Genomic DNA, 12,115 nt, shown 5'->3' with positions numbered 1-12,115 from the left:
CGTCTGACGTTGAAGTTGACACATTTCAAACCTGCTTGGCTGTCTGCCAGCACTTTCCTGTGACCCTGAAATCCTGTCCCTGTACTTCCTACTCTCACCCTCCTGTGCACTGCAACTGCACCTCAGGGTCCCACCCCGCTACTGAGCTAGTTTAAACCTACCCGAAGAGCACCAGCAAATTTCCCACCCAGGATGTTAATACCCCTCTGGTTCAAGTGAAGACCGTCCTGTAGAACAGTACAGCACAGTACAGGCCCTTCTGCCCACAATGTTGTGCCGAGCATTTATTTTAATCTAAGATCAACCTAACCTGCACACACCTCAATCTACAGCCATCCATGTGCTTGTCCAGCAGTCGCTCAAATGTTCCTAATGTCTCTGACATCTCCCTTATACCTTCCTCCAATCACCTTAAAATTATGACCACTCACGACAGCCATGTCGAACCCTGGGAAAAAGTGTCTGGCTACCTACTCCACACAGCTCTATTCCTGATTAATTTTCTGGCTCCTCAGATGCTGCCTGACCTGCTGTGTTTTTCCAGCACCACTCTAATCTGGATTCCGGTTTCCAGTATCTGCAGTCCTTGTTTTTTACCTATCTGCTCCACATATGCCTATTAACAACCGTATGCATCCATCAAGTCACCTCTCTTCCTTCTTCTCGCCAGTGTGAAAAGCCCTAACTCACTCAACCTCTCTTCATAAGAAAAGTTCTCCAATTCAGGCAGCATCCTGGTAAATGTCCTCTGCAACCCCTCTAAACATAGAGCATAGAATAATACAGCGCAGAACAGGTCCTTCGGCCCTTGATGTTGCGCCGACCTGTGGACTATTCTTAGCTCATCCCCCTACACTATCCCAAAATCATCCATGAGCATATCCAAGGATTGTTTAAATCTCCCTGAGTTGCTGAGTTGACTACCTTAGCAGATAGGGTATTCCACGTCCTTACTACTCTCTGCGTAAAGAACCTGCCTCTGACACTAGTCTTAAATCTATCGCCCCTCAATTTGTAGTTATGTCCTCTCGTATAAACTGACGTCATCATCCTAGGAAAAAGTCTTTCTCTGTCTACCCTATCTAATCTTCTGATCATTTTGTATGTCTCTATCAAATCCCCCCTTAGCCTTCTTTTTTCCGATGAGAAAAGACCCAAGTCTCTCAGCCTTTCCTCATAAGACCTTCCCTCCAGACCAGGCAACATCCTAGTAAACCTCCTCTGCATCTTTTCCAATGCTTCCACATCCTTTCCGTAATGGGGCGACCAGAACTGGGCACAATATTCCAAGTGTAAGTCTAACCAGTATCTATAGAGCTGCAGCAAAACCTCACTGATTTTAAACTCAATTCCCCTGTTAATGAAAGCTAAAACACTATACACCTTCTTAATGACCCTATCAACTTTGGTGGTAACTTTGAGGGATCTATGCATATGAACCCCAAGATCCCGCTGCTCCTCCACACTGCCAAGAGTCCTGTCTTTATCCCTGTATTCAGCATTCAAATTCGACCTTCCAAAATGAATCACTTCGCATTTATCCAGGTTGAACTCCATCTGCCACTTTTGCTCTGCATCCTGTCAATATCTTGTTGCCTGCAACAGCCCTCAACACTATCTACAACACCACCAACCTTGGTGTCAATGGCAAACCTACTAACCACCCTTTCATTCTTCATCCAAGTCATTTATAAAAACTACAAAGAGCAGAAGTCCAAGAATAGATCCCTGCGGGACACCACTAATCACCAACCTCCAGGCGGAATACTTTCCATACACTACCACTCACTGTCTTCTTTCGGCCAGCCAATCCTGTATCTAGACAGCCAAATTTCTCTGTATCCCATACCTCTTAACTTTCTGAATGAGCCTATTATGGGGTACCTTATCAAATGCCTTACAAAAATCCACATTTACCACATCCACTGCTCAACCTTTGTCAACTTGTCTTGTCACATCCTCAAAGAACTCAATAAGGCTTGTGAGGCATGACCTGCCCCTCACAAAGCCATGCTAACTATGTTTTTCCAAATACTTAAAAATCCTCTCTCTCAGAATCCTTTCCAGTACCTTGCTTACCACAGATGTAAGGCTGACTGGTCTGTAATTCCCAGGGATTTCCCAATTCCCTTTCTTGAACAGAGGAACAGCATTCGCCTCCCTCCAATCAGCCAGTACTACTCCTGTGGAGAGTGAGGATGCAAAGATCATCACCAGAGGTGTAACAATCTCATTTCTCACTTCCCGTAATAACCTTGGATATATCTGATCTGACCCTTAATATCAATCTGTTCAAGCGTATTAACCTGGTCTCTCACTATCAACAAGGTCCATCTCTCTCGTGAACACTTCAACAAAAAACTCATTTAGGGCCTCCCCTACTCTTCAGACTCCAGGCACAAGTTCCCTACACTATCCTTGATCGTCCCTACCCTCTTTCTGATCATTCTCTCATTAATCATGATGTGTAGAGCGAATTTTGGTTTTCCCTAATCCTTCCTGCCAAGGTTTTGTTGCGCCCCCTCCTAGCTCTCCTCAGTTCATTTTTGAGTTCTTTCCTAACTACCCTGTATTACTCTAAAGCTGTGCCAGATCCTCGCTTTCTCAAACTTAAGTAAGCTTCCTTCTTCCTTTTGACGAGAAGCTCCTCTGCTCTTGTCATCCAAGGCTTCTTCACCTTACCATTCCTTGCCTGTCTCAGTGGGACAAAGGTATCCAACACTCGCAACAAGTGCACCTTAAACAGCCTCCACATTTCTGCTGTGCACTTCCCGCAGAACAATTATTCCCAATTTATACTCCACAGCTCCTGTCTAATAGCAGTACAATTTCCCCTCCCCCAAACTGTCTGTTCCTAACCCTCTCATGGCTATGGTAAAGGTGAAGCAGTTGTGGTCACTGTCACTGAAATGCTCTCCCTCAGAGAGATCTGACATCTGGCCTGGTTCGTTGCCTAGCCCCAAATCCAATATGGCTTCCCCCATGGTCAGCTTATCTACATATTGAGACAGGAATCCCTCCTGGACATACCTGACAAAATCAACTCCATTCAGACCATCTGCACTGAGAGGATTCTAATCAATATTGGGGAAGTTAAAGTCATTCATTACAACAACTGTTACATCTGCAGCTTTCCAACATCTACCGTCCAATCTGTTCTTCCATCTCTCTATTGAGGGATCTGTAGAAAACATCCAATAAAGTGACTGCTTCTTTCCTGTTACTGACTTCCATTCATAATGACTCAGTAAATAAACCCTCAACAACCTTCTTTTCTGCAGCTGTGATGCACTCTCTCATTAACAATGCTACTGCCCCTCCACTTTTTAAAAAAGACAGCTGCAACCATTCCTGCCCCTGTGAAATCCATGTCTGTTATGGCCACAACATCATAGTTCCAGGTACTGATCCACACTTCAAGTTCATCACTCTTATTCCTGACACTCCTTGCATCGAGTCAAGATTAGAGGTGCTGGAAAAACACAGTAGGTTAGGCAGTATCAGAGGAGCAGGAAATTTGATGTTTCGGACAAAAGCCCTCCATCAGGAATGAGACTGGGAGCCTCCGGGGTGGAGAGATAAATGGGAGGGGGGTGGGGCTGAAGGGAAGGTAGCTGAGAGTGCAATAGATGGATGGAGGTGGGGGTGAAGGTGATAGGCCAAGAGGAGGGTGGAGCGGATAGGTGGGAAGGAAGATTGACAGATGGGACAGGTCATGAGAACGGTGCTGAGCTGGAAGTTGTAACTGGGGTAAGCTGGGGGGAGGAGAAATGAGGTAACTGGCGAAGTCCATATTCTTGCAATGAAACATACAGATTTTAATCCATCTGTTTGCCCTATAAACTGTGTATCCTTCTTGACAGACTCTCTCCAGTCTATTTCTGCCCGTTTAACAACTACCGGTCTCCTCTAACTTGTAGCTCTGGTACCCATCTCCCTGCCAAACTAGTTTAATCCCTCCTGAAATGCTCTAGCAAATCTCCCGCCCGGGACATTGCTGTCCCTCCAGTTTAAGTGCAACCTGTCCTTCATGTGCGGGTCCCACCTTCCCAGAAGGTACTCCAATGATCTATGTATCTGAAGTCCTCCCTCCTGCACCAGCCCTGCAGCCAAGTGTTTACCTGCACTCGCTCCTGGATTCTTGGCTCACTAGCACGTGGCACCAGTAGTAATCCTGAGATTACTAATCTGCCTGTCCTGCTTTTTAGCTTCCAACCTAACACTCTGAAATCACTTTGTAGAGCCTTATCCCTTTTCTTGGCTATGGCATTGTTGCCAATGTGCACCACGGCATCTGACTGCTCACCCTCCCCTCAAGGGGAGGAAACAGCCATAAGACCATAAGACATAGGAGTGGAAGTAAGGCCATTCGGCCCATCGAGTCCACTCCGCCATTCAATCATGGCTGATGCGCATTTCAGCTCCACTTGCCAGCATTCTCCCCGTAGCCCTTAATTCCTCTAGACAACAAGAACCTATCAATCTCGGCCTTGAAGACATTTAGCGTCCCGGCTTCCACTGCACTCCGTGGCAATGAATTCCACAGGCCCACCACTCTCTGGCTGAAGAAATGTCTCCACATTTCTGTTCTGAATGACCCCCTCTAACTTTAAGGTTGTGTCCATGGGTCCTAGTCTCCTCACCTAATGGAAACAATTTGGAAATACTGTAAATGGCAGAACCCCTTGGAATATTAACAGAGAAATCAGGGTATGCAGGCCCATAGTTCCATAAAACTGGCAACACAGGTGGTTAAAGTGATTAAGGCGGTATATGGCTTACTTGCCTTCATCGGCTGGAGCATGGAGTACAACAGTTGAAAAACCATGTTGCACCAACTAAAACACTTGTTAAGCCACATTTGAAGTACTGTGTGCAGTTTTGGTCACCACACTACCAGCAGTATGTGGAAGCTTTGGAAAGTGTGCAGAGAAGGTTCAACAGGATGTTGTCTGGTTTCGAGGGCACTAGTTATGAGGAAACGTTAAAAAGACTAGGATTGTTTTCACTAGAAAGATGGTGGCTGAGAGGAGACCTGACAGAGGTCTACAAAATTATGAGAGGCATAGTCAGAGACTTTTTCCCAGGGTTAAAATTTCAATTACAAGGTGCAGATTGAGAGAGGGAAAGTTTAAGGGAGAAATGCAAGGGAAGTTTTTCACACAGAGTGTGGTAGGAGCCTGGAATGCACTGCCATAAGAGGTGGTGGAAGCAGGTACGTTGGCAAAGTTTAAAGGCACCAGGATTGTTAAGTGAACAGGGAGAGATTAGAGGGATATGGACTGAATAAGGGCAGACTTTTTTTTTTAAGTTAGTTAGGGCATGATGATCGGCACAGCTTGGAGGACCGAAGAGCCTGCTCCTGTGCTGTACTTCTCTTTTCTTCTTTGTTCTAGCTATGTCCTGTACACAGAAAGCAGGACAAATCCAATCAGGCCAATTACTACCCCATCAACATACCCCTGATCATTGGTAAAGTGATGGAAGGAATCATCAACAGTGCTCGAAAGTAAGCACTTTACAATAACCTACTCAGTATTATTCAATTTGGCTTCCATGAGGCCACAGTGGAGGGGGTGGCATAATGGTAAAACACTAGATAAGCAATCTAGAAGTCCAGGCCAATGTTCTGGGGATATGAGTTTGAAACCTGCCATGGTAGATGGTAAAATTTGATTTCAATTTTAAAAATCTGGAATATTAGCAACTGTTGATTATTGTAAAAGCCCATTTAGTTCACTAATGCCCTTTAGGGAAGGAGATCTGTCCATACCTGTTTGACCTACATGTGATTCCAAACCTACAACAACCTTTAACTAATTGCACTCTTAGGCAATTAGACAAGGGTAAAAAACACCGATCCAGCCAGTGATGCCCCAGCCCATGAATGATTTTTTTTGCTTTAAAAATCGAAACCTTTGTGTTTAAATCAAGCATGCTACATTCACTTAACCAGAATTTATAACAATTTTAGTCAATATGACGTTTTGCATTCTACAACGATATTAAGCATTTCCCACATTATGTGGTTCTCTACTTACTTTCCTTGCCTTATATTTCTCTACAAGTTCAAAGACCAGCTGATGTCTCTGCTTGTACAACGGTGGGTTGAAGGTTATAGTCTCCATCCTTCTGCTTCTATCAGAGTTTGTTGAAAAACCTGTTTAATCACATTAGCCAAACATCCAAATATAAGTCAGATTCAAGGTCAGGCAGTCACTACAGCTACTACGTGTCCTTGATAAGTGTGTAACTAACAGGCAGGGAGGAGGTTGTCGAGCGCGGGAGCCGTGATTTACTAAGGACGTTGAATCTATTGTCAAAAGGAAGAAGGCGACTTAGGTTAGGATGAGATGTGAAGGCTCAGTTAGGGCATTTAAGAATTACAAGTTAGCCAGCAAAGACCGAAAGAGAGAGCTACGAAGAGCCAGGAGGGCACATGAGATGTCATTGGCGGATGGGATCTGGTACATCTGGTACATTTTTGTCTAATGAGTACAGGAAGGTTTCCTGACAAGAGGGGAGGCCACACTGGATCTGGTGCTTGGTAATGAACCAGGCCAGTGTTTGATTCAGTGGTAGGTGAGCACTTTGGAGACAGTAACCATACTTCAGTTACATTTATGCAAGGTTTGTGAAGGTGTGTAGCTCAGGTTGAGGTTTAGGGTGTAGGTTTGATATCCAGATGTTTCATTACCTGGCCAGGTAACATCATCAGTGGTGACCTCCAAGTGAAGCGAAACTGTTGTCTCCTGCTTTCTATTTATATTTTTCTCCTGGATGGGGTTCCTGGGGTTTGTGATGATGTCATTTCCTATTCGTTTTCTGAGGGGTTGATAGATGAGGGGTTTCCCCGGGTACAACAGAGTGTTACAAGGGGACATAAATTTAAGGTGAAGGGTGGAAGGTATAGGGGAGATGTCAGGGGTGGGTTCTTTACCCAGAGAGTGGTGGGGGCATGGAATGCGCTGCCCGAGGGAGTGGTAGAGTCAGATTCATTGGCGACCTTTAAGCGGCATTTGGATAGGTACATGGATGGGTGCTTAATCTAGGATAGAAGTTCGGCACAACATCGTGGGCCGAAGGGCCTGTTCTGTGCTGTATTGTTCTATGTTCTATGTTCTATGGCATCTAGATCTATGCGTTTGTTTATGGCGTTATGGTTGGAGTGCCAGGCCTTTAGGAATTCTCTGGCATGTCTTTGCTTAGCCTGTCCCAGGATAGATGTGTTGTCCCAGTCGAAATGGTGGTTTTTTTCATCCATGTGTAGGGCTACGAGGGAGAGAGGGTCGTGTCTTTTTGTGGCTAGCTGGTGCACGTGTATCCTGGTGGCTAACTTTCTTCCTGTTTGTCCTATGTAGTGTTTGTGGCAGACCTTGCATGGAATTTTGTAGATGACGTTGGTTTTGTCCATGGGTTATACTGGGTCTTTTGTCATCACAAAACGAAACAAGATAGAAGAGACATTTAACATCATCAACAACACCCTCACAGGCATACAGTTCACCAAGGAGGAAGAAACCGACAACAAACTCGCATTCCTGGACGTCACAGTCGAAAGAAAGGACAAAGGAGAACTACAAACCTGCGAATACAGAAAACCGACAAACACTGACCAAATACTTAACTACACCAGCAACCATCCCAACACACACAAACGAAGCTGTATTAGAACACTTTCCAACGAGCCACCACACACTGCAGCAAAGACGAACTTCAGAAAACAGAGGAGAACCACCTATACAACATATTCAAGAAGAACGGATACCTAAATAATAGTGCACAGATTCCTCAAGAACAAACCACGACAAGCAGACCAAACACAGCCAGAAACCCTAACCACCTTATCATACATCAAAGAAGTTTCAGAAATGACAGCCAGATTACTAAGACCGCTCGGAATCCTAGTAGCACACAAACCCACCAACACTCTCAAACAAAAACTAACAAACTTAAAAGACCCAGTACAACCCATGGACAAAACCAACGTCATCTACAAAATTCCGTGCAAGGACTGCCACAAATACTACATAGGACAAACAGGAAGAAAGTTAGCCACCAGGATACATGAACACCAGCTAGCCACAAAAAGACATGACCCTCTCTCCCTCGTAGCCCTACACATGGATGAAAAAAACAACCGTTTCGACTGGGACAACACATCTATCCTGGGACAGGTTAAGCAAAGACATGCCAGAGAATTCCTAGAGGCTTGGCACTCCAACCACAACGCCATAAACAAACGCATAGATCTAGATGCCATCTATCAACCCCTCAGGAAACGAACAGGAAATGACATCACCACAAACCCCAGGAACCCCATCCAGGAGCGAGATATAAATAGAAAGCAGGAAACAACAGCTTCACTTCACTTGGAGGTCGCCACTGATGATGTTACCTAGCCAGGTAATGAAACATCTGGATATCAAACCTATAGCTCAGAGAGCAAACCTACACCCTCAACCCCTCAGTTACATTTAGTTTAGCGATGGAAAGGGATAGGTAGATGCCACAGGTCAAGAGTTATCAATGGGGCAAGGGCAATTATAATATGATTATGCAAGAATTAGGATGCATAGAATGGGATAGCAAAATGCAGGGGATGCAGACAATGGTAAATTGGAGCTGGTTTAAGGAACAGATATTGTGTGTCCTTGATAGGTATGTCATGTCAGGCAGGGAGGAAGTGATAAGGTACGGGAACCGTGGTTCACTACAGAAATTGCATCTCTTGTTAAGCAGAGAAGGATGCTTATGTGTTGATGATGCAAGATGGTTCAGACAAGGCGATGGAGAGTTACAGATCAGCTAGGAAGGATTTAAAGAGAGAGTTAAGAAGAGCAAAGAAAGGACACGAGCAGTCTTTAGCAAATAGAATAAAGGAGAACCCTAAAGCTTTCTATAGATATATGAGGAATAAAAGGATGACCAGGGTAGGAATAGGGCCAGTCAAAGACAGAAATGGGAAGTTGAGTGTGGACCCTGTGGAGATCAGACAGGTGCCAAACGAACATTTCTCACTCAGGAAAATGAGAATGTTGTAGAGGAGAAGAGTGAGGTAAAGGTATTAGACTAGAAAGGATCGAGGTTAGTTATGAACAGGTGTTATCAATTCTAGAAGGATGAAAGTAGAGAAGTCCCCTGGGCTGGATGGGATTTATCCGAGGATTCAATGGGAAGCTAGGGAGGAGATAGCAGAGCCTTTGGCTTTGATATTTGCATTGCCATTGTCGACAGGTTTAGTACCAGAGGACTGGAGGATTGCAAATGTTGTGCACTTGTTCAAGAAGGGCAGTAGAGATGACTCAGGTAATTATAGACCAGTGAGCCTTACTTGTGTTGTAGGAAAGGTTTTGGAAAGGATTGTAAGAGATAAGATTTATAGCCATCTAGCAAGCAACAATTTGATTTCAGATAGTCAACATGGTTTCATCAAGGGCATGTCGTGTCTCACAAACCTCACTGAGTTTTTTGAGAAGGTGACCAAGCATGTAGATGAGGGTAGGGCAGTTGACATGGTATACATGGACTTCAGTAAAGCCTTTGATAAGGTTCCACATAGTAGGCTGTTGGAGAAAATGCAGAGGCATGTATTGAGCATGATTTAGCAGTTTGGATTAGAAACTTCTTTCTGAAAGAAGGCAGCAAGTGGTGGTTATTGGAAAATATTCAGCTTGTATTCCGGTTACTAGTGGTGTGCCCCAAGGATCTGTTTTGGTAGCACTGCTGTTTGTCATTTTTATAAGTGACTTAGACACAGGCATAGGTGGATGGATTAGTAAATTTGCGGACGTCAATAAAGTCGGTGGAATAGTGGACAGTTTGGAAGAATGTTACAGGTTGCAGGGGGACTTGGATAAACTGCAGGATTGGGCTGAGAGGTGGCAAATGGAGTTCAATGCAGCTAAATGTGAGGTGATGCACTTTGGGAAGAATAACAGTAAGGCAGAGTACTGGGTCAATGGAAAGATTCTTGGTCGTGTGAATGTGCAGAGGGATCTTGGAGTCTGTGTACATAGATCCCTGAAAGTTGCCACTCAGGCTGATAGTGCTGTTAAGAAGGCATACATTGTTCCCAAAGAAATCCCCCATCGCAACTTCTACCACCTGTCCTGGCTCATTCCCCAGCACTAGGTCCAATATGGCTCCTTCCCTTGTCAGCAGTACTTACATATTGCTGTAGAAAACTTTCCTGGACACTTCTTACAAATTCTGTCCCATTTGTTCTTCTACCTCACACTCATTGTTGGGAGGTCTGTAATACAGCCCCAACAGTGTAACTGCACCCTTCTTATTTCTCAGCTCTACCCATAGTGCCTTACTACCCAAGACCTCCACAGTATGCTCCTTTAGCACAGCTGTGATATTGTCCTTGACCAGCAATGCAACTCCCCCCCACTTTTACTTCCCTCCCTGTCCTGTCTGAAGCATCTATATCCTGGAACATTTAATTGCCAATCATCATGCCCTTCCTTCAACCAAGTCTCTGTGATTGCAATAACGACATACAATAACATGGGCGGCATGGTGGCTCAGTGGTTAGCACTGCTGCCTCACAGCACCAAGGACCCGCGTTCAATTCCCGCCTCAGACAACTGTCTGTTGTGGACTTTGCACATTCTCTCCGTGTCTGCGTGGGTTTCCTCCGGGTGCTACAGTTTCCTCCCATAGCCCAAATATGTGCAGGTTAGGTGAGTTGCCCGTACTGTTAGGCGCAGGGGTAAATGTATGGGAATAGGTCTGGGTGGGTTGTTCTTCGGAGGGTCGGTGTGGACTTGGTGGGCCGAAGGGCTTGTTTCCACATGGAAGGGAATCTAATCCCAGGCACCAATCCAAGCCCTGAGTTCATCTGCCTTACATGCTATGCTCCTTGCATTAAAGTGGATGCATTTCAGGCCACCAGTTTTTTTGTGCTCATCTGCTCTTTGCCTACTCTTCCCTTTATTAATGCTATCTTCATGATTCTTACAATCTCCAGTCTCCACCTCGCTGCCTACTTGCTTTATCTTCTGGTCCCCAGCCCCCTGCCACGTTAGTTTAAAACCTCTCCAACAGTAGCAAAAACTCCTCCAAGGACATTGATTCCGCTCTGGTTCAGATGTAGACTGTCCACTTTGTAATAGTCCCACCTTCCCCAGAATCGGTTGCAATGTCCAACAAATCTGAACCCCTCCCTCCTACACCATTTCTCAAGCCACGTGTTCATCCTGCCTATTTTTTCATTTCTATGCTGGCTAGCACGTGGCACTGGTAGTAATCCCGAGATGACTACCTTTGAGGTCCTCCTCTTGAACTTTTCTCCTAGCTCCCTGAATTCTTCTTTCAGGACCCCATCTCCTTTTCTACTTATATCGTTGGTGTCTATATGCACCAAGACAACTGGCTGTTCACCTTCCTCTTTTAGAATGCTCTGCAGCTGATCGGTGACATCCCTGACCTGAGCACCTGGGAGGCAACATACCATCCAGGAATCCCGTTTTCGATCACAGAACTGTGTATCTACTCTCCTCACAATAGAATCCCCTCTAACTATGGCCCTACGAGTCTTTTTCCCGCCCTTCTGAACAGCAGTGCCCGCCACGGGGCCATGATCCTGGCAACTGCTGCACTCCCCTAGTGAACCATCTCCCCCAACAGTATCCAAAATGGTATACCTGTTTTGGAGGGAGGTGACCGCAGGGGACACCTGCACTGCCTTCCTACTCTTTTTCTGTCTTTTGGTCACCCGTTCATGGTCTCCCTCAGCAATTCTAACCTGCGGTGTGACCAGTTCACTAAACTTGCTATCTACGACCTCCTCAACATCGCGGATGCTCCCCAGTGAGTTCATGCGAAGCTCCAGAGCTGTCATGCAGTCAAACAAGGGCTGCAGCTGGACACACTCCTTGCAAGTGTAAGAGTCAGGAATGTCAGACACATCAAGCAAGAGGCACATGCCACAGGTCTGAGGTCCCCTGCCAGTAAGCTTAGCTTAGCTTTATATGAACTAACTAAAACCAAACAATGCACTTAAATATATGAAAAAGAAAGTGGGCGGCACGGTGGCACAGTGGTTAGCACTGCTGCCTCACAGCGCCAGAGACCCGGGTTCAACTCCTGCCTCAGGCGACTGACT

General features: G+C 45.4%; 1 protein-coding gene across 2 annotated transcripts in view; it reads right to left on the bottom strand.

Annotated features, from left to right (window-relative positions):
- The window catches only part of henmt1 (HEN methyltransferase 1), a 105,469-nt gene that overhangs the window by 67,786 nt on the left and 25,568 nt on the right, over positions 1–12,115 (bottom strand). For both annotated transcript variants that reach the window (XM_072574906.1, XM_072574907.1), the window contains exon 2: positions 6,042–6,160. In XM_072574906.1, the coding sequence (XP_072431007.1) occupies positions 6,042–6,128 (87 nt within the window). In that variant the 5' untranslated portion in view covers positions 6,129–6,160. The remainder of the gene's footprint in view (positions 1–6,041; positions 6,161–12,115) is intronic.

Source organism: Chiloscyllium punctatum, chromosome 7 (assembly GCF_047496795.1).
Source record: "Chiloscyllium punctatum isolate Juve2018m chromosome 7, sChiPun1.3, whole genome shotgun sequence".
Classification (NCBI taxonomy): domain Eukaryota; kingdom Metazoa; phylum Chordata; class Chondrichthyes; order Orectolobiformes; family Hemiscylliidae; genus Chiloscyllium; species Chiloscyllium punctatum.
This window is presented reverse-complemented; position numbering and strand designations above follow the sequence as displayed.